Below are 21,137 nucleotides of genomic sequence, written 5' to 3'. Positions count from 1 at the left end.
CATTATCTATTAATTCCGACCTTTAGTCCATTAGTTCTATATGGCTTCAAGCCATATAAACATTAATTTGCCTCCTCATTTTAGACGCCCACCACTTGCCATTGGAAAACACTAGTCGAAGCTGACATTTCACTCAGGTTATTGTATAGTAATGTTCTATCACGTGTCTCACATTGCTCTGATGTTCGGTGTCAGAAAGTGCCAAAGTGCACTTTAATAGTGTGACCTACCAGCTGCACACTGCTACAGTCATGTGAGTCTTTGTTACAGGGTGTTCAGTTACTTGTCAGCCCCATGCTGTTGTGTCAACTGCTGTATGACTGCATGTTGCTGATAATATAATCCAGAATATGTAGCTATCAGTGTTAGAACAAGATATGATGGAAACTTCTACTGCCACTTGCAGAGTGCATAACCTTTGCCAGCACACATTTATGGTTTACTGTAATTTGTTCCTTTAGTTGTGAACAAACTAAAATATGTGTTCCAGCAGCTCTTAAAAAGACAGTTCACCCACAAATGATAATTCTGTTATTGTTTACAGACCTTCATGTCGTTCCAAGCCTGTATGATTTTTATCCATACAATGAAAGTCAACAACGTTTTGGTCCCATTGACTTTCATTGTATGGACACAACAACAACAACAACAACAACAACACATTTTTCATAATATCCTCTTTTGTGTGCCAAGATGTTGTAAATTCTGTTATCTAACACAGGATTAAGTGAAAGGTGCAGTAAAATTATTGCATAAGATCAAATGACGTAGTAATAATGAATACAATTAGACAATTACAATTTAGTCATGATAATAACTGTTCCAAGACAGCAAAAGCCACATGTGGGCACTTGAATTTCGATGAAACTCTTATAGGCTAGTCTAATTACATTACACATTTGAGTTTTGTGAACTGGAATATGAATCTCATTATTATAATTGTCTCATTCAATGTCAACTATCGGTTCTATAGAACGTTTCTACTTTTTAAGACAAATCAGGAAGTTATTTTAGGCTGAATCTTCATGGATTGACCCAGGAAAGTTATAGCTGTGTAAATGTAGGTATGGAGGTCAGTTTTAAAAAGTGTGTCGTGATGTTACAGGTTTTTGTGTTGCAGGTTATTTTAATGCTGGTTGCTGAATGGAAATTTTACACCGAAACAGTTGGTCCTTGGTCTGATTTATTTCTTGTTTTCCAGGCTGCGACTCCATGAGAGTAAGGTGATTAAAGACAGAAGGCATCATCTCCGTACCTACCCGAACTGCTTTGTGGCTAAGGAGATTGTTGATTGGCTAATTGAGCACAAAGAAGCATCCGACAGAGATACTGCCATCACGATCATGCAAAAACTTCTTGACCAGAGCATCATTCACCATGGTGGGTTTGTCCAACACAGACTTTCAGAATTCCTGTATTTGTATTTCACAAAATGAATGGGAACATTAACCCAAAATTGAACATTCTGTCACTGATAATTCATGTCGTTCCAAACCTGTGTGAAGATTATCCTGGCTAATGTTATAATGGGGACTGAGGCCATCAAGCTCCAAAAAAAAAGAATGTAATACCATAAATGGTATGTGTGGGTTGCAATAAGGTGAGAAGATGGATCTATTTGCAGCAGTATCAGATTTATTCACCAAAACCCTAAAAAGAAACACTCTTTTCTAGAAACAAGGAACAGAACAGGCGGTCAGAACAAGACAAGGACTGACCAAGAACTGAAAGAAGCACAGGGCTAAATAAAAAGAACAAACTAGCTAACGAAACAAGACACACCTGACCGATCTAATCAAACAATCAGAAAACAAGGTAACTGATAAACACAGGAAAATGACTGAAAACAAAAACACAGAACTGAAATAAATCACAAAAACCACCCTGAACAAAACTCAGACTACCTCTTACAATAAAAGTATCATAAAAATGGTCCATAAGAATTGTGTGCTAAATTATAAGTGTTCTGAAGACATTTTCTTCACATCAAATGCTGTCAGTGCACAATTTTTATCCTTTTGACTTGTGCAGTACGTTTTGGAGCTTCAGCGTAGAGGAAGGTCAATGAATAAAAGCTTAAAATATAGACCACTTTTGTTATACTTTTAGGGTGATTGTTTTTATCATTTTGAAGCTTGAAAGGCCCAGTCCCCATTCACTTCCGTTATATGGAAAAAGCAGCCAAGATTGTCTTGAGAACTTCACCTTTTTTTCATGGAAGAAAAGAAAGTAATACAGGTTTGAAACAACATGAGGGTGAGTAAATGATCCCTTCAATATTTTATGTGCAAAAGTGCAACAGAACATGATCTCAACTGTGTCTGTTACACTGGCGAGGAACCAATTTGATCTTTAGACCATGACTTGTGCTTGTAGCAGTGTCTTTGTTAATTTGTTAACTTTTCAGGTGCACTTCACTTACAACGAACCTGTTTTGAATTTGTTTGTCCTCACAGTTTGCGATGAACACAAGGAGTTCAAAGATATGAAGCTGTTCTACCGTTTCAGGAAGGATGATGGAACCTTTCCACTGGACAGTGAAGCCAAAGTTTTTATGAGAGGCCAACGGATATATGAGAAGTAAGTGCTTTCATACATCATTACAACTCTGAGAGGTTTGTTTTGATCCACTTGTTAAACATTAACATTATCATGTTTTCCCTCTTCTTCTCATCCATTATTGAGGTAGAGGTTGTTAAAGACCGAGCAAGGTGGTTTCCACTCTACTGAGTTGTACCGCTAAAACAGGATGTGAATGTGTTGTTTTTTCATGTGCGACACAAGTCTGTACATATTGATTTTGAACATGTGGAGCCAGTCTGGTAAATCAACAGTGTCCATAGAAACAGAGTTTTCAAGCAAATCGAGCATGCTGTGTGTTCCAGTCGGATACATTTAGAAGTGGCTGCTCTACCTGTGAGTTGTGTGCCTGTTAATGTAGCTCAGCACAAAACCACACTATCTATAAATTTACTATGAAGATATAACAAAAGCTTTCTTTAGGTTTACCCTTAGTGGATTTTTAGTTGATTTAATATTTTTTTTCTTGTCCCGAACTTGTCTTGTCCTCAGTATTTTTAAAAACATTTGAATAATTTTAAGCATGTTGTGTACTGTTATGCACTGTTGTACACGACTCAATTAAATGGTTAAATCTTTTAATTATAATAATTTACAAAGTAGCAAATAGACATGCTGTAGGAGAAATAAGTAATCAAAGTATTTTTTAAATTATTAAGTAATTTAGTAATTAGTAACATATTTAATGCTGCAGTCCGTAACTTTTTTGGATTAAAAATTACATAACCAGCCAGTGTTCAAAACTATCTCCCTACCTTAGCCTGATTCACAAGGGTAAGCTTGTAATAATGTTTTCTAATTCGAGTGGTACTGGTAGGTTTCCGCGGGAAATTCGAGCATGCCGTCGTTCGTCTTTGCATCATTACGTCACATCTGTTTACGTAAAGAAGGAGTCCCAGCTGTAAGACTATATCGCATATGAGGATGCTGCAGTTGATGGATCATTTATAGCCTTTTCTCACAGCAGCTGGAATAATTAAACCTATCATTTTGATGGCGGATTGTATGGTATGAGAAATTAACGTTAGAGATTAGACTGTATAGAAATTTAAATCTACAGGTGATGTTAATACACACTAAATACACAATCACACAATGGTGATGTTGTTAACATTAACAATTTGAGAACAAAGTATAACAATAATAATAATTTGCATGGTTTGATGTGATATGAGTTAAGCCGAGCATTAGATTTAATCACTATTGGTAGCGCAATTTATTGTAATGCTTTTTTTCTCAGTTGGTCAGAAGAACAAAAGTGGCAGATTTGTTACTTGCTTGTTCAGATGATATTTTCCAGTTAAAACTCTTATTTTGGTCATACTTCCAAGATTACAATCTGTGATTCCGAAGTACAGTATCCACCGGTGCGGTGACAGCCACATAATTCCACACATTCCTCAAAACAATAGATTCATCCGCGCTGAGGAGCCGTGCCGATGCACAACCCACGTAAAGATGATAATTCCACATATAACTGCAATTGCAGGTTTCAAACAGAGATGGCAACAAAGAGGCAAAACTTACAGACTGCAGCTTTAAAGTGCCCCTATTATGATATTTTAAAGATTCCTTATTTTGTTTATTTTGTAGGTCTCCTACAATAGGTTAACATGCATCCAAGGTCAAAAAACACTTTAATTTTCACATTACATTGCAACATCAACTCTTTTCTCACAATGACTGAAATGGATCGATAAAGGATTCAGTCTCTCAAAACCCTCTTTCCCCAGAGCATACTCTGCTCTGATTGGTTAGAGGGCCCACTCTGTTGTGATTGGTCTACCGCTTACAGCGCATGTCAGAAACAAAGCGTCCATTACTATATCTGAATTTCAGCTCCAGATCTACTTCAGCACTTGTATATTACACATTGATACAAACAGTAACAATGGCGTCGGTTTTACCGTATCAATTCGAACCTGATCCTTTGGAAGTGCATGCAAAGTGGATTTGCTTTCGACATGTCGGCAACATGAACCAAACTCTTCCAGGCCTCAGCTGCAACTACAGTGTTTGAGGGCGGGTCAAAGTAGACGTTGTTCGAGGGCAGCCAATGAAGAACATAGGCTGGCATTATGCAAATTTGTTATAAACCCACGTAGGTTTAAGCAGGAAATATGGCTGGAATTACTGATGTCTCATTTCAAGCAATTCAGAATCGTTCTTTCATTTGGGAGACACTAAGTAATAAGAAGTTTTTCAAGGGTGAAAAACTGCCTTATATTTATTTTGTTGTGTTATCTAAGTTGGTATTAGCTACATCTTATACAGACATTTTTTTTGGTCTGATCTTAAAAAAGATATATTATTGGGGACTTCAGTCCTTTATTATGGTTCTGCATTGTCATTGGCTGATTGGATTGTGAAATGTTACCTAGATTTTTTTCAGAACTTTGGTCAAGTGGGTCCTGACATTTTTTAAAATGTCATTACATTTATATTTTTATTTAACTCTAAGCTTTGCCCTGTAAAATAGCTTCTGTTTAAGCTCTATTAAAAGTCTCTTTGAAAGACTTTTTGGTAGCATTTAGTGAAATATTCTCTGTTAGCGTAGAGTGAAATGTTCGATGCAAGGTTAATCTGAGCCAAGAATGGTTAACGCGTCTTGCAATAGCAGCTTGTGTTTGCTCTGCGATTATGACCAGGATGAGGCCGGTCGTAGCAGCATGCTGTGCTGTATCGTAGACGTTCCTCTGCGGGCTGCCCTGTTCTTGCATAACAGGAAGATGAAGTCCAGCGGGAGACATCTGTCACACAAACCACCAGTGTGCTTTTATGTAATCACCATGGACACATTTGTGCTTATGGTCAGTATTTGCAGATTTTGCTCTTAGGGAAGCTTGTTTGGTTTGTTTCCCGTTATCGCAGAAGAGCTCAGTCTGCTAATGGAGCATAATTATAAAATGTTTTTGAGAGTAAATGGTACTGAATACCGTTCAAGAACTACATAAGAAAATGGTCAGGAATGTTTTGCGATCTGTCTCTAAGCAACCGTGATTAGCCTTTGTGATTTACCTTGGTATTTTTTTTTATGCCTTCCTAGTGTTGTGGAGATTTTAAAATGGGTTGTTTGCCAGTGTTCTCAGTATAAACTGTGGGCTTGGGTTACTAAAACCAAATGTTAAAAGAGGAGTATGGCCCCTTAAATAGCTTCAAGAACTTCCTGATTCAGTGTTTATTCAGTTTGTTCCCTTTTGTCCTAATGGAGATCTTTGAGATGTCGAAAACATCTATTAGCATCTGGTTCCCTTTACTCACAGACGTCCGTATAGAATTCAGCTATTGTAGAAATGCATGCAAAAAAAAAAACAAAGAGTGAATAATGTCTGTATGCACTGTTTTTTATAGTATATAAATTATATATTTATATAATTATAATGCTTAAAGGAACTCCTAAAAATCATATAGTGTTAAAATATAAGGATTTTTTCCACTTCCCCGGTAACATTTTAAATGGCCCTACCAAAAATGTTTACATGTTATCTTTTAGAAACTTATATATATATATATAGTAACATTATTTATATATTTTCAGTTTAATGTAATATATAATAAATAAATATTGTAATACATTAGTAACATCTGTCTCACATGGGCCATCAGAATTTATTGTAACATCCTGATTTATTGCTCAAGTAACATTTCTTATTATCAATATGGGGAACAGCGGTGCTGCGTTATATTTTTGTGGAAACCAAACCATAATAATTTTTTTCACCCAAAAATGAAAATTCAGTCATTAATTATTCACCCTCATGTCGTTCCAAACCCATCCATTAATCTTCGGATCACAAATTAAGATATTTTTAAGGAAATCTGAGCGCTTTCTGTCCCTCCATTGACAGCCTATGCAACTACCACTTTCAAGCACCAGAAAGGTAGTAAAGACATCATAAAATACTCCATGTGACTCCACTGGTTTAACCTCAATTTTATTATTTAAGTGACGCGAGTACTTTGTTTGCGCAATAAAACATAATTTACCGCTTTATTTTTTTCCAATTCGCGTTCACGAGAGAACCACGACACAAGCATGTTATGTTGACACGAGAGCAGACATAATAGTGAAAACAGATTAATATTTTGTTAATAAAGTGGTAAATTGTTTTTTTTTTTTTGTGCAAACAAATCACTCGCGTCACTTTATAAAATTGAGGTTAAACCACTGGAGTCACATGGATTACTTTTTCGTAGTTGTGTAGGCTGTCAATGGAGGGACAGAAAGCTCTCAGATTTCATCAAAAATATCTTAATTTGTGTTCTGAAGATGAACAAAAGTCTTACGGGTTTGGAACGACATGAGGGTAAGTAATTAATGACAGAAATTTCATTTTTGGGTGAACTAACCCTTTAATAGAAAGTTTAAAAAAGGCATGTATTTGAAATAGAAATATTTTGTAACAATATTGTCACTTTTCAATTTAATGCATTCCTGCTAAATAAAATAATAATTCTTATTTAGTATTTAAAAAGTATTAATAAATAAATCTCACTGACCCCAAACTTTTGAACAGTAGTGTACAGTACAACAGAATTTGCAAAACAACAATGTTCAAACATGATCTTGCCTAAATGGGGCAAATGACAGTTCCATCAGCTGTTCCAGAACTCTCTCACGCTGGGACCGGACCATCAGGTCACCCTTATTATTGAGCTCTGACATTGTTTCTCATGACTTGACAAGACTGCAGCACTAAGCAATATTTAGACAGAGAAACATAACCTCTGTGTCACAAACATACTATGCAATGAGATCGTGGTTTCAGTGTTAGCGGAGCATTCAGGATATGGTTATAATGGTGACCTGCTAACAGAATAGCAAGATATGAAAGAATGATGATCAAAAATGGTAATGGGCTCAAATCTAGGTCAATGTCACATATCTTTTCTTGCAAAAGTCAGTCATTAATATATAGTTGCTCAACGGCAAGCAGTTTGAAATCGCTGTTTGCCTTGAAAGGCACACAAATAGACTGTATGTACATGGCAAACATCTAATACGCAGGCTCATATTGCTGGCACAGCATGTTGACTGATATTGAGCCATTTGTTCCCCTTGTTTGGCCCATATAGATGTTTGCTCAAGCTGTTTCAGCTGCCTTATACTGAACTGATTTTTTTTTTTTTTTTTTTTTTTTCCTTGAAGATTTTGACCCGACTGGCCTGCATTTGTAATGTCCACTGTGCATATGCTTCCATCATAAATTATCAGCTCTGAAATGGTCCTGACGTGGTAGGAGAGTTAGCAAAAGTGTTTTTTTTTCTTTAGTTGTTTCTTAGTAACTCACATTTTCTCTAAAGACTTGTATCTCTCATGGCTTTATTTAGCTATGGTTGTGCGCTGACAGCTAAAAATCGAGTCTTTGTCAATGGCGCACATGAAAGCGTTTGATTTTGACCCGTCAGGACCTGCCTTTAAATGGCGAGAATGTTACATTTCTTGAAAGTTCTGTTGCTCTTCTTTTGTTGAAATATGTATTTAGCAGCACTGTTGAACTTTGGCCTTGTTTTGATGAAAATCGCTTCTCGAATCATGCTGTTTTGTGGTGAATGATCTCCTAATTATATACGCGATGAGTTTGACATTTTGACATTTGCTAATAAGTACACTGTCTCACTCTGCAGGTTGATGAACACTGAAAACACTCTGCTGCAAACACGTGAAGAGGAGGGTGTGACGTATGAGCGGACACTGGTGGCCTCAGAGTTTATAGACTGGCTCCTGCAGGAAGGTGAAATGCCCACCAGGGAGGAAACGGAGCGGTTGGGACGCAGACTGCTGGAGCATGGCATCATTCAGCATGGTGAGCACATGGACAAAATATATAAGCAATATCACGAGTAGCCGTGCCATATGGCTGTATATCAGCACGGCTGTGATTCGGCAGCCTCACGCTGTAGGTAATCACTGCATGCTGATACACAGCCATATCGCACGGCTACGAGTTTGATATTGCGTTTATACAACAGTTCGATGGCACGGGTGTGTAAATAAGTAAGAAACAACAACAGATTGCCTTTAAAAACCCGCTTTTGTGAGGAACTGCTTCCTTCCGCAACTGATTCAAATCTCAAGTTGACAGTTTGACCAAGCCTCCGTTACTAATTCTAAAACATCACTTTAGAACTAGTACGAACGAAGGAACGTTGAGTCGCTTCATTGAAACTCATTGTAATATGTAGAGTAGAGTATTATGAGAGAGATCAACTAAGTGAGTGCATTACCTGCATCTAGCTGATATTCTTCAGGTCAATAATAATCACAAAATCAGTTTGAATGTCCGCTGAGGAAAGCGATATCTTTGTCTTTGTCCTTTTAACATTTAAGACATTCCCATGACAGCGCTAGTCAATGCATTTGTCAGTTGTGTCTCGTAAGATGTTGTTTAAAGTAAACACAACGTCCTTGTTTCAGTTCATTTCAATATAAAACTCACTCATAAAGACAGTCTTTGCTGCCATCTAATGGCGTATTAATGTAACTTTCACTGAAGATGAAATCACTAACAGACTCTCTCAATACCAAAAAATACGGCATGTTATTTATATAAAATATTATTTATTTAACAATATAAGAAGTAAAATAGGCCTTAAGCTAAATCTATTAGCTCTGGAACAAGTAATAGATTAAATAGACCAAAGATTGCCCGTTTGATATACCCAAAACGAATTATACCTCATGTTTAAACAATATCTGCATAAGAGCCAGCGGCAAATTACAGAAGGACTGGCTGAGATGAAGCTGTTCTCTGCTTACATGAGCGCTGAACGATCGCTGACGGCTTGGAGTTTACATTTCCGAAAGCGTCTAAACAAATTTCCAAATAGGCGCTATGTTTACATATAAATCGCTTATCTGAGGTCTGAACAACTACATTCTCACATAAAAAAACTCTTAAAGCTACATTCCATCACAAAATAATAGTAGTATCTATAAAAATATGGTGGTTTTGCTCGTCCGCCATAACACTTGCTGTGAGAATGCTGACAGGGATTCAAATGGTAAAACGGTTCCCGTGGCGATGCTGGTAGAATATCGCATAGCTGGACAAACCTCTCAGCCAATCAGATTTGAGAACCAGAATGAACTGTTGTATAAATATATGTACAATATAGTCCTGCAGCATACACCTTAAAGTGATAGTTACAAACAAACATTTTGGAAGGAAAACACAAAATATATAAATTTGGAGCACTAAAATACACTAAATCAGACTCTCATCTAGTCATTTAAATTAAATGTAACTTTAAATTCATTGAATAAATCTGAATTAAAGTTCATGGTTTGCTGCATAAACTTAACACTGCACATTTGTAGAAATGTATTTCTACAAATTTCACTTCACTTTTTGTACAAGGTTCACTTTAGTGCATATATCATGCAGCCTCAGAAATGTGCTAATCATGAAATACATAATGCTTTAAAATATACATGCATTCAAGTAAATGTACAGTATTATGTTATGCAAGTTATTAAATAATACAATGGGGCATGTTTAGTCATGACTTGACAGGAGGAAAGACTTTGATGGTCAGCAACAGATGGACATACCTTTAACCAGGCAACAGGCAAACACAGTGTGACACACTAGAACTTCAACACAAAAGGATTCACATGCATAATACACAGCCGTATACACACACCCAATACAGACCTGCACTCACACACACACACACACACACACACACACACACACACACACACAAACATATAGTGACTACTATAGAACGGAGCTATACCCTATAGTGCAGTCACACACACCAACGGCAGCACAATCAGTGCCCTGTTGAGTCTGATACAGTGTCTTTGTTTGACAGCACCTTTCCTGTCTGATTTCTGCTGACTTTGAGAAATCTGCTGAAGGCATCACAGGCCGCCTCCTCTGACCTCCCCCACTCCTACAAAAAAATTAAAACGTGAAAGAAATTAAATTGCGGAGAACTTTTCCACACAATTAAGTTAAGCCTTTGGGATGGGTCTTGCAATTTCTAGTCTTGTACTTAAATTTTAAATAGTTATGCATACCAGATGCAATATAAATGAAAAAGTAGGATTTAAACTACATACATCTGTTTCAAAGTCATTCTACCTAATCACAGTATTAAAAAAAAATATATATATATGTGTATATATATATATATATATATATATATATATATATATATAGCTTAAATAAATGCACACTTCCCCCAACAGTCTTATTCTTATATTCTTGTTTCATTCTGTACATCATAACTGAATCAGTGTGTCTGTATTATGTTCATAGGCGTGCAAATATTACATAAAGCAAAAACCACACCATAACTGAACAAAGGTTTGTGCCCTGACTTGAATTTAGCTGACACAAATGGATACAGTCAACAGAGCAACACACATAAGCAGATCATAACAGGGCATCTCAGAAAATCTGCTGACTAATACTAACAGATCAGTGAAAAAAACTGGAGGTGAATTAATCTCTTTTTGCCAATGGCAGTAGGGCAAAGGATAAGGTAAAGATGAAAGGAGGGAAAAACAGGCTTTCAGCTTTTCTGCTATTTTGTAGTTTAGCTGTCAATGGAGAGGCCCCCTGAAGTTGCGTAACTGCCTGAAAGTGTTGAGCTTGATTTTGAATTGCACTGCACTGTGTCGAGAAGCATGTGTAAATCTGTTGTCAGCGTTTCACGGCCAGCCAAAGTTGCACTGCACAGTTGTACTATGAATAAGCATGAAACAGGACGATCATGCTGCACACACAAGCATATGAACTCATTCCCACCATCAGGGTGGAGACGGCAGTGTTCTCCAGAACCAGAAAGCATGTTCTCTGCTTTTCCTGCTTTTGCTTGTGGGTTGAATGTGACTGCATGTGCTCAGCTCAGTGTGTGGGACTTTTGTTCAGGAGGCCTGAAAGACACAGTGAGTGGAGAGTTTAGTTCAGAGAGCTGAGTGACAACACTTTTTTTTTTTTTTTTTTTTGTGCTAAAGAAGCTATATAATACTATTTTCATCAGATTATATTGCTGAGTTATGATTTATGTCCATGAAATAATCATTATTTAAAAAGATCATTGTTTTTATCAGTGTTATTGCAGTTCTTGTTCACTATATTTCCCACTATAATTGTGGTGTCTTTATTTACAACTGGTCATTTCATGTGTTTTTACTGATTTGATAGCTAGCCGATTTGTCAAAAACGTTCCATTTACACTTGGCCACATAAATGTGTCTCTGCGAAACAAATATAAATGCGATCTTCAATTCCCGTGCTATATGCAAATTCATGTCAACAAAAGCAACAGATCTGAGCTTTGTTCTATTTATCATCAGCTAATTTCAAGATCAAATACTGCAATAGGAGTAAAAACGGCATCAGCACTGGTAAGATAATTTATTCTCACTACTTTTAATGAAGATTGAGTCTTGAGCCTCAGGATGCGATGCCAAACTTTCAGTTTCATTTGTAGCAGTTTGCACATCGGCTTGTTGGAGAGATACTCAGCTACTCATCATGGTGAATAAGTGTTGCAATATTGCTGTGGTGTTTGGCTACCAGGATATGCTGGTATAACACGCTCTCACATCTTTTTTTTTTTTTTTTTTTTTTTTATAATTTTGGGGGTAAGTAAATGTGACTTCAACAACCAGATGCATTTAAACTTGTCAATTTTGGACTGCAAGGCATCTCAAACCTCCTGAATTGATTTGAGTGTGGTTTTTTTTTTTTTTTTTGATCGGATGCCAATCGGATATGCACAAAAATCATATTTGGACTGACAGTCTGAACAAAGATACCTCTTTGACATATATTTAAATTAGACATCAGATTTTATCTTTGTTAAAAGGATGCGACTATAGCTCAAGATCTGGTACAGTGCTGCTGCTGCTATTGGTTATTGCTGCTGCTGTTAGTTATTGTTGCTGCTGTTGGTTATTGCTGCTGCTGCTGTTATTGCTGCTGCTGGAGTTGGTTATTGCTGTTGCTGCTTTTATTGCTGCTGCTGGAGTTGATTATTGCTGCTGCTGCTGTTATTGCTGCTGCTGGAGTTGGTTATTGTTGCTGCTGTTGGTTATTGGTGCTGCTGGAGTTGGTTATTGCTGCTGCTGCTGTTATTGCTGCTGCTAGAGTTGGTTATTGTTGTTGCTGTTGGTTATTGCTGCTGCTGGAGTTGGTTATTGTTGCTGCTGTTGGTTATTGCTGCTGCTGCTGTTATTGCTGTTGCTGGAGTTGGTTATTGTTGTTGCTGTTGGTTATTGGTGCTGCTGGAGTTGGTTATTGCTGCTGCTGCTGCTGTTATTGCTGCTGCTGGAGTTGATTATTGCTGCTGCTGGAGTTGGTTATTGTTGCTGCTGTTGGTTATTGGTGCTTCTGGAGTTGGTTATTGCTGCTGCTGTTGGTTATTGGTGCTTCTGGAGTTGGTTATTGCTGCTGCTGTTATTGCTGCTGCTGTTGGTTATTGGTGCTTCTGGAGTTGGTTATTGCTGCTGCTGGAGTTGGTTATTGTTGCTCCTGTTGGTTACTGCTGGTGCTGGAGCTGGTTATTGTTGCTGCTGTTGGTTATTGGTGCTTCTGGAGTTGGTTATTGCTGCTGCTGCTGTTATTGCTGCTGCTGGAGTTGGTTATTGTTGCTCCTGTTGGTTACTGCTGGTGCTGGAGTTGGTTATTGTTGCTGCTGTTGGTTATTGCTGCTGCTGCTGTTATTGCTGCTGCTGGAGTTGGTTATTGATGCTGCTGCTGTTATTGCTGCTGCTGGAGTTGGTTATTGCTGCTGCTGCTGTTATTGCTGCTGCTGGAGTTGGTTATTGTTGCTGCTGTTGGTTAATGCTGCTGCTGCTGCTGTTAGTTTTGCTCCTGCTGTTGTTGGTTTTGCTGCTGCTGGAGTTGGTTATTGATGCTGCTGCTGTTATTTTTGACGCTGGAGTTGGTTATTGTTGCTGCTGTTGGTTATTGCTGCTGCTGTTGTTGGTTTTGCTGGAGTTGGTCATTGATGCTGCTGCTGCAGAGCAAGTACGGGACTTGCTACTGCCAATACATACACGACATGCTGCTGCTGTACAATATAGCTGCATAAATTACCTGTAGCAGATCTATACAGGTGGAGCTGGGGAAGGTGGAGGGTTTCTGAAAGAGCGCTGCAACTGCTACTGCAAATGCTGACGAAGTATTTGAAGTTTGAGCAGCGAGCTGATTGGATACTCACAGAAATTTTTCTGTTCTTTAAAGTTCCCCTGAAATCAAAATGTAAGTTTTTTAGCTTTTAGTATGAATATGTTAGCCTTAATGTTATGAATAAGCTGGTGCGTTCCAAAACAGTGACGAAAATTCGCATTTAGGAGATATAAGCATTCAAAACTTACAGTCTCTCACTTCCACTAAAATGGATCACGGATTTTCATGACATCACATCGCACTTAAGCTTCTCATCAAATCTTCTGTCCAATCAAATGCTCTCTAGAATCTGAAGTCCTGCCCCCTCCTACACTATCAACAGACACTGAAGCTGCGGCTGAAATCGGTCATTTGTTCACACATTTACTAGCTTCTACATGGTGAATGGCACATAGTGCACTATATAGGGCATAGGGAATGATTCAGACAGTGTAAATATGCTTTCCATTGATGCGAATGAAGTCTGTTTTTCGGACACGAGAACACAGAGCGGATCATAACCGCGAGTCGACTCAGACCACAAAAGGTATCAAACCCATTTCAATTCTGCACAGAATGCTATATTTTAAAGTGACATAGAGGAGATTAAGAGGATAAACAGTTTGATATTAAAAGGAAACAGAGGTTTTACTGAGTTTAACGGCTCTGGCCGAGCTGTGATATAAACGAAACGCTATTGGCTATTTTAAAAAAGGGGCAGGGCTGTTCGATATATCAGCGGGCCTTTAAGATAATACACCACTACTTGTTTGCTCGCAAAAGTCTAAAAGAAAAAAGACGGTAATAAAATAAGAACAAATAAACAAATTTCAAACCACAGCCCAGATAAATGCAATAGAATAAAGAGAGATATGAAATAAACAGTTTTAAGTTTTTCAGGCGGGTATACAGTATATTCAGGTAAGGAATACTACAGAGATTAAAGTAATTAAATGTAAAATAACACTGGATAGTCTTCATTGTAAAAAATTGAATACAGATTAAGGCTTACAATTAGTTAAAGTTATAAGAGTGAGAACACGCAGCTGACGTTATAGCCTGTGTCACTGGCAACAAAACAGATCGGTTCGGTTCCGATTCCGGTCCCTGGCCAGTCGATCAGTGCATCTCTAATAAAAATGGCCACTTTACACGTCTATCCTATGGTTCTTGTCTAATTGGGTATTTCTTGGCCAGAATAAGCAGCTAAATGGACCAGACTTTTTGTGGAAAGGCAAAAGACTTTGGCTCTGCAAGATTAGCTGTGTAGTAATAATCAGACAATGAGTGAGTGTTTAGCCCATTTAGCTAAGCTCTCTCCCACACATATATGCATTCCTCTGCACCACAAACCATGTGCATCCACTATGCTTCACTGTCCATAACATATGTTTGATTTTGCTCGTTTCAAAGTTTTCCAGTTTTTAGGAAAACTATTTTATCGCATGTTGATAGCAAAGGAAATGTGCCCAGTGAGCACATTATTCGTTTTGGTGAAAGGACGAATGTCATATTGAATTTTTCCTGCCGCATGTCTTTGAAATATTGCTGAAGCTAAAGTAGCAGTCCTGAGATTAGAGACATGGCAGAATAATAACACAGTAGAGCACTGAACATGGTAATAAAAATGGAAAGTTAATGCTGTCACATAAAACTAAATACTGTGTTTGAAACATGATGACTCATGGGATATTATGCAAGAAGGGAGTTTAGGATTGCTCTGTGACTACATAGGATTATGGGATGGGATTTTAAGATGGCATGTGCTCCTCTTACACAAACACACTCACTCTCGCATACTTAGACTTGGTTAAACTGGTTCTCCTGCTTTTAGCAAACGAAAAATAAGAACTCTTAAGAAGGGACTTAAGATTTTTCTGCTGTTTTGCCACCTCTGTTCTGCCCCTTTCTCTTGGTAAAATAAACCAAAAATAAATAAAACATAAATATCATTTCCATTTTACATTTAATAAAACAAAAGCCTTGAAGATACGATCCAAAATAAGGATATTGGTTTGAGTTTTGCATTTTCTGTCTTTCACTTCTAGATTTTAGACTTGTGGCTTGACAGTTCATGTCTTTATTTCCAATAAACTGACATATGACCTCCTTTTTTTTCCTTCCCCCAGTTTCTAACAAGCATCATTTTGTGGATGGAGGACTACTTTACCAATTCAGAATGAATTTCCGGCGGCGGCGGCGACTGATGGAACTTTTGAATGAGCGTTGTCGCAGCATACCGGAGAACCATGACAGCCCTTTCTGTCTGCGAAAACAGGGCTCTGAGGGGGGAAACACCAGCTTCCTTTCAGGTTAGTTCTTATAATAAAGGAAATCCTAGTAGTTTATGATATAGATTTTTAGGTTTAGTGGACACAACTGTGATCATTTACAGTGGCAGGTAGATAATGAACTTTTGGATGTGGTTTTATTTGCTGTTGATGTAGTGCATGTGCAGTTATGGAGTTAGGACAACCAAAATCAATTTCAATGTTGTAGTAAGGAAGTTGCTGAAATAACTAACTCGTGTTTTGAAAGAGTGCATCATCTGGAAAACATCGCTCTTAATTTGAAGCATCATATTTGTGTACACACATCTAATCAGCTAAAAGTGGATTCAGTGGTGTTAATTTATTTAAATTTTAATAATATTTAATAATTAATTTACATTTTTAATAATCAGATATGTTACAAGATATGCAAGTCGAATAAACAAGCAAATAAATTGCAATGAATTGCATATATCAGTATTACCTGACAAAAGCCCCTAAATAGAGATAATTCATTGACATTGCATTACTTCAACAGTTTAATACAGCACTGAATAGACATTACAGAAAGCTTTTATTGGCCCTCAGTCCACAGCAGTCCATTTTGATTGACAGTTTGAAGTTCTCACATTCTGTCAGTGCTGCGTTTACTAATGCTCTCTGGTGGAAGTTCACATAATCTGTGTACTGAAAGTTATGAATATGTTCAAATAGGGAAGGTTGTAGTTTCTCATCTCCACAGATGTTTCCAGATCTCTTTGGGAGAGTTAGTCAGCTGAATATCATCTGTTTTTTGTGATGAGTATGTGAAAGGTGAACATATCAGGCAAGCACAACACGCCCCCTTTTGCCAGATTTTCCTCTGTTTGGTCTAGTTATACTCCATTTGAGTTATTTTGTATTAGTCATTATTATAAATTTAACCTCAGTTTTTTAAGTTCTCTTGATGCTTGTTTAGTTTTACCTTTAATTTAGATTAATGATTCATGCTCTAGTGTTTTGGCACACAGTATTATACTAAACAATGCTGCAATTTAGCCATCACATTGAATAATGTATTACAATAAATATAAATTTGTTTCAGATCAAGTGTTTTTCAGTATTTGCTTGTAGATTTAGTATCACGCCATAATGAGTCAGTAGAGGAAATGAGCTCAGGGTATCTTGGGACTGGGCCTCTCTGGTTCCTCTTCTCAGAGCTGAATAAAATATGAACTGTCATTTTTCATGGGCCTGTGGTGTGTGTACTGTATGTATGGTATGTGTGTTTTTTAACTTATGCAAGTGCGTGAATTTACATTTTACAACTGTGAATCGGGTAGATTAGTACGACACAGCACTGTTTTCGGTACTTATTGCATGTTTTATTGACAATATAATCAGTGATTTTTGTTCTGATGACAATATAATAAAATTCATTTTTAAGCATAAATTAAAGGTGCAATGTGTAAATTTTAGGAGGATTTATTGACAGAAATGCAATATAATATACATAACTGTGTATAAAGATCTTACATAATGAACCGTTATGTTTTTATTACCTTAGAATGAGCCATTTCTATTTACATACACCGCGGGTCCCCTTACATGTTAAGTCGCCATTTTGCACTGGCATGTTTCTACAGCAGCCCTAAACGGACAAACTACTCATTTGATTGACTAGCTACTCTCTGCTGTCTCAGGTGACAACATATTTGTCGTGTGTTGGCCACCGTAGCTTTTCTATATTGCAATTTGCAACCTCACCGCTCAGTGCTGCTAAAATTTACACACTGCACCTTTAAATAAACAATATGAAATATGACTATTTGAAAAGTGATTTATTTATATATTTTTTTAATTCTTACTTTCTTTGCATTTCATTTTTAAGTGGCACTCCTAGTTAGGTAAATAATATTTATTTGGTAACACTTTACATTAAGGTTCATTAGTTAACATTAGTTATTAACATGAACTAATAATGAACTGCACTTAGACAGCATTTATTAATCTTTGTTAATGTTAATTTCATACCAGCTAGCATTAACTTTAGCAATTATTTTACACTATCTCTTCCCTGTTTTTATAATAACATGGCCTCAGTTTAAAATGTTTTATACTTCAAAATATTGAGTTTATATGGCTTTCTCGAAACTAGCTTAGTGTTTTGCGGCACTTTAAAGGGATAGTTCACCCCAAAATTAAAGTTCTGTCATCGTTTACTCACGCTCATGTCGTTCTAAACCTGTATGTCTTCTAAGGAACATGAAAGGAGAAATGTTCATAAATGTTCTAGTTGCTCTTTTCCATACAATGATGGATACTGACTCACTTTTAAGCTTCAAAAAGGATGCAAATGTGTCATAAAAGTATTTAATGCATGTTATGCAGTTATATACATATTCTAAAGGTATATGGTTTTGTTTTAGTTTTAGAAGGTTTTAGTGAGAAAAATGTAAATTTAAGTGATTATTCAAGTACTAATGTGAACATTAAGTATAAGCGATCAAAGCTTTTCTCGAACGTACAAAAGAGAGCTATGGTAGACGTCACTGAAATGTTTTTTAGCTCCAACATACTTTATGTTTCTCAAGCTGCAGGCGACTAAAGGCACCCTCACATAATCTAGCCGATTTTGGGCCCAATTCATTTACTAATACATTATTAAAATCTTGTTAACATTAGTTAATGCACTTTGAACTAACATGAACAAACAATGAACAATGGTATTTTCATTACAGCTTTACAGTGAAAATTTTGGCTGCACAGCAGCTCTTAAAGAAAATGGTGTCATTATCCATCTTAAGTAAATTCAGTATTGATTCATTCCGATGTAAGAATCAATAGTTATTAATTTAGTTAATTTATCTATATCAGCAGTGGAGTAAACAGTGATGTCATCATCCAGCTCAGTTCAGTTCGCATACAGTGGTGTCAATGCAGGCAGATCAAAACACTGTTGAATATCAAATGTCAAGTGTCCCCAACTAAGCAAGCCAAAGGCGACAGCGGCAAGGAACCCAAACTCCAACACGTGACATCAGGTGGGAAACAGGTGGCAAATGTATTGCTCATGGTTAGTTCATGTTAGTTAATACATTAACTAATGTTTAACTAATGAACCTTATTGTAAAGTGTTACCTTATTTTTATGATAAAAAACTTTTTTTTTAATGTTGGGGTTAATATTTGGCTGTAGCTTTATATAAAGCTAGTTTATGGTATGTTCATTTAGCTAACTAAACAGTTTTATAATGTTTATAATGCTGTTTGCCATACAGTATATTTTCATCAAAAGGAGAACTCTAACAGATGTGATGCCACCCTCTGGACTGTTATTTCAGTTAGTAAATGCAAAAAAGGGATGTTTAGACACCATAACACTAAACTGCATAAGCACTTTTGAATCATGTGTGAATGGTGTTTTCAACAGGCAGAAGTGTTGCTCTGATCTCTATTCGCTCTCTCACTTCCTCTTATCCAGTCTCTATCTAACCTTATTTGTCTTTCTCTATCTCCTTCCCCTCAGTAAGCCCCACTAAAGAGATAAAGGTGGTGTCAGCAGTACGGCGGAGCAGTATGAGCAGTAGTTGTGGCAGCAGCGGTTACTATAGCAGCAGCCCCACACTCAGCAGCAGCCCTCCTGTGCTCTGCAACCCCAAGTCTGGTAAGAAAAGCCCCCTTCTGTGCCTAAAGACCCCAAATACATCATTTCAACATGAAAAAATGACACACACCATCTTTAAATAAGCAAATAAGGTCAATTTTGAAAATCAAAGTTTTTAATGTTGTTTTTATGTCTCTGTGGTGTTTTTAATATGCTTTAAGACAAACCATGTGCAAATTCATAAGTCAACACCATTGCTGAGTATTTTTTCCTTAAAACTGCAGTAAAAAAACGAATCATGTCAACGTGCCGGCAGGCTTTAGCATATCATTAACAGCGAACTAGCAGGGGAGTCTTGAGAGTATCCAGGTTATCCCGGTATATTTTTCTGTTGATATGAAAAATCGTGTAGATTTAGCAATATGGCGGGTGTATGATGTATACTACGATGTTATGATGAACTATATGCCTTTCTCCACTGACGTTCTGAGTTGTTCAAAGTGTTTCTAAGGATACTGATTGTTAGAAGGCCAGCTGTCTGACTCGTGAATGTGAACATGGTTTGTGTAACATTAGCAACACATTATTAGCTGTTTTATAACAGGCTAGTCATATTAATTACCGTTATGTGTCCAGTGTTGTAAAGAGCCATACCATTGTGCAGCGTTTACCTCAGTAAGTTGACCGACTGGATCTCTGAGCTGGCGTGAGCGAATGGAGGCGGGGCTAATTTGCATATTTATTGATCCACGTATATTAAATGAGACAAGGGTGTAGAGTTACATTCAAGCTATTTTAAGGCATGAAGAAATTTTTTTCACAGGAAAAACGTTTAAATATGTCATTTTGGTGATCAAAGATGAGTTTTAAGGGATTAAATTATTGACTACAGGAGGACTTTAAGCTTCTTAACCTTCACATTGACATTAGCATACCAGCTAGCATTAACTTTAGCAATTATTTTACACTATTACTTTACACTTTTTATAATAACATGGCCTCAGTGTTTTATAGTTCCAAAATATTGAGTTGCTATAGCTTTCTCAACTAGTTTAGTGTTTTGCGGCGCTTTAAAGGGATAGTTCACCCCAAAATTAAAGTTCTGTCATCGTTTACTCACCCTCATGTCATTCTAAACCTGTATGTCTTCTAAGGAACATGAAAGGAGAAATGTTCATAAATGTTCTAGTTGCTCGTTTCCATACATTGATGGATACTGACTCACTTTTAAGCTTCAAAAAGGGTGCAAATGTGTCATAAAAGTATTTAATGCATGTTATGCAGTTATATACATATTCTGAAGGTATATGGTTTTGTTTTAGTTTTAGAAGGTTTTAGTGAGAAAAATGTAAATTTAAGTGATTATTCAAGTACTAATGTGAACATTAAGTATAAGCGATCAAAGCTTTTCTCGAACGTACAAAAGAGAGCTATGGTAGACGTCACTTTGAAATGTTTTTTAGCTCCAACATACTTTGTTTCTCAAGCTGCAGGCGACTAAAGGCACCCACACATAATCTAGCCGATTTTGGGCCCAATTCTCCCCTTCCGACAATCCTAGGTAAAGTCC

The 21,137-nt window shown here is 37.0% G+C and overlaps 1 protein-coding gene across 2 annotated transcripts in view; it reads left to right on the top strand.

Annotated features, from left to right (window-relative positions):
- deptor (DEP domain containing MTOR-interacting protein) overlaps positions 1–21,137 on the top strand; it is a 39,264-nt gene that overhangs the window by 4,481 nt on the left and 13,646 nt on the right. For both annotated transcript variants that reach the window (XM_051866498.1, XM_051866497.1), the window contains 5 exons: positions 1,202–1,380; positions 2,457–2,580; positions 8,209–8,387; positions 15,842–16,024; positions 19,490–19,627. In XM_051866498.1, coding sequence (XP_051722458.1) covers positions 1,202–1,380; positions 2,457–2,580; positions 8,209–8,387; positions 15,842–16,024; positions 19,490–19,627 — 803 coding nt within the window. The remainder of the gene's footprint in view (positions 1–1,201; positions 1,381–2,456; positions 2,581–8,208; positions 8,388–15,841; positions 16,025–19,489; positions 19,628–21,137) is intronic.

The sequence above is a fragment of the Ctenopharyngodon idella genome, chromosome 16, assembly GCF_019924925.1.
Source record: "Ctenopharyngodon idella isolate HZGC_01 chromosome 16, HZGC01, whole genome shotgun sequence".
Classification (NCBI taxonomy): Eukaryota; Metazoa; Chordata; class Actinopteri; order Cypriniformes; family Xenocyprididae; genus Ctenopharyngodon; species Ctenopharyngodon idella.
Note: the sequence above shows the minus strand (reverse complement) of the source record. Positions and strands in the feature narration are given on the sequence as shown.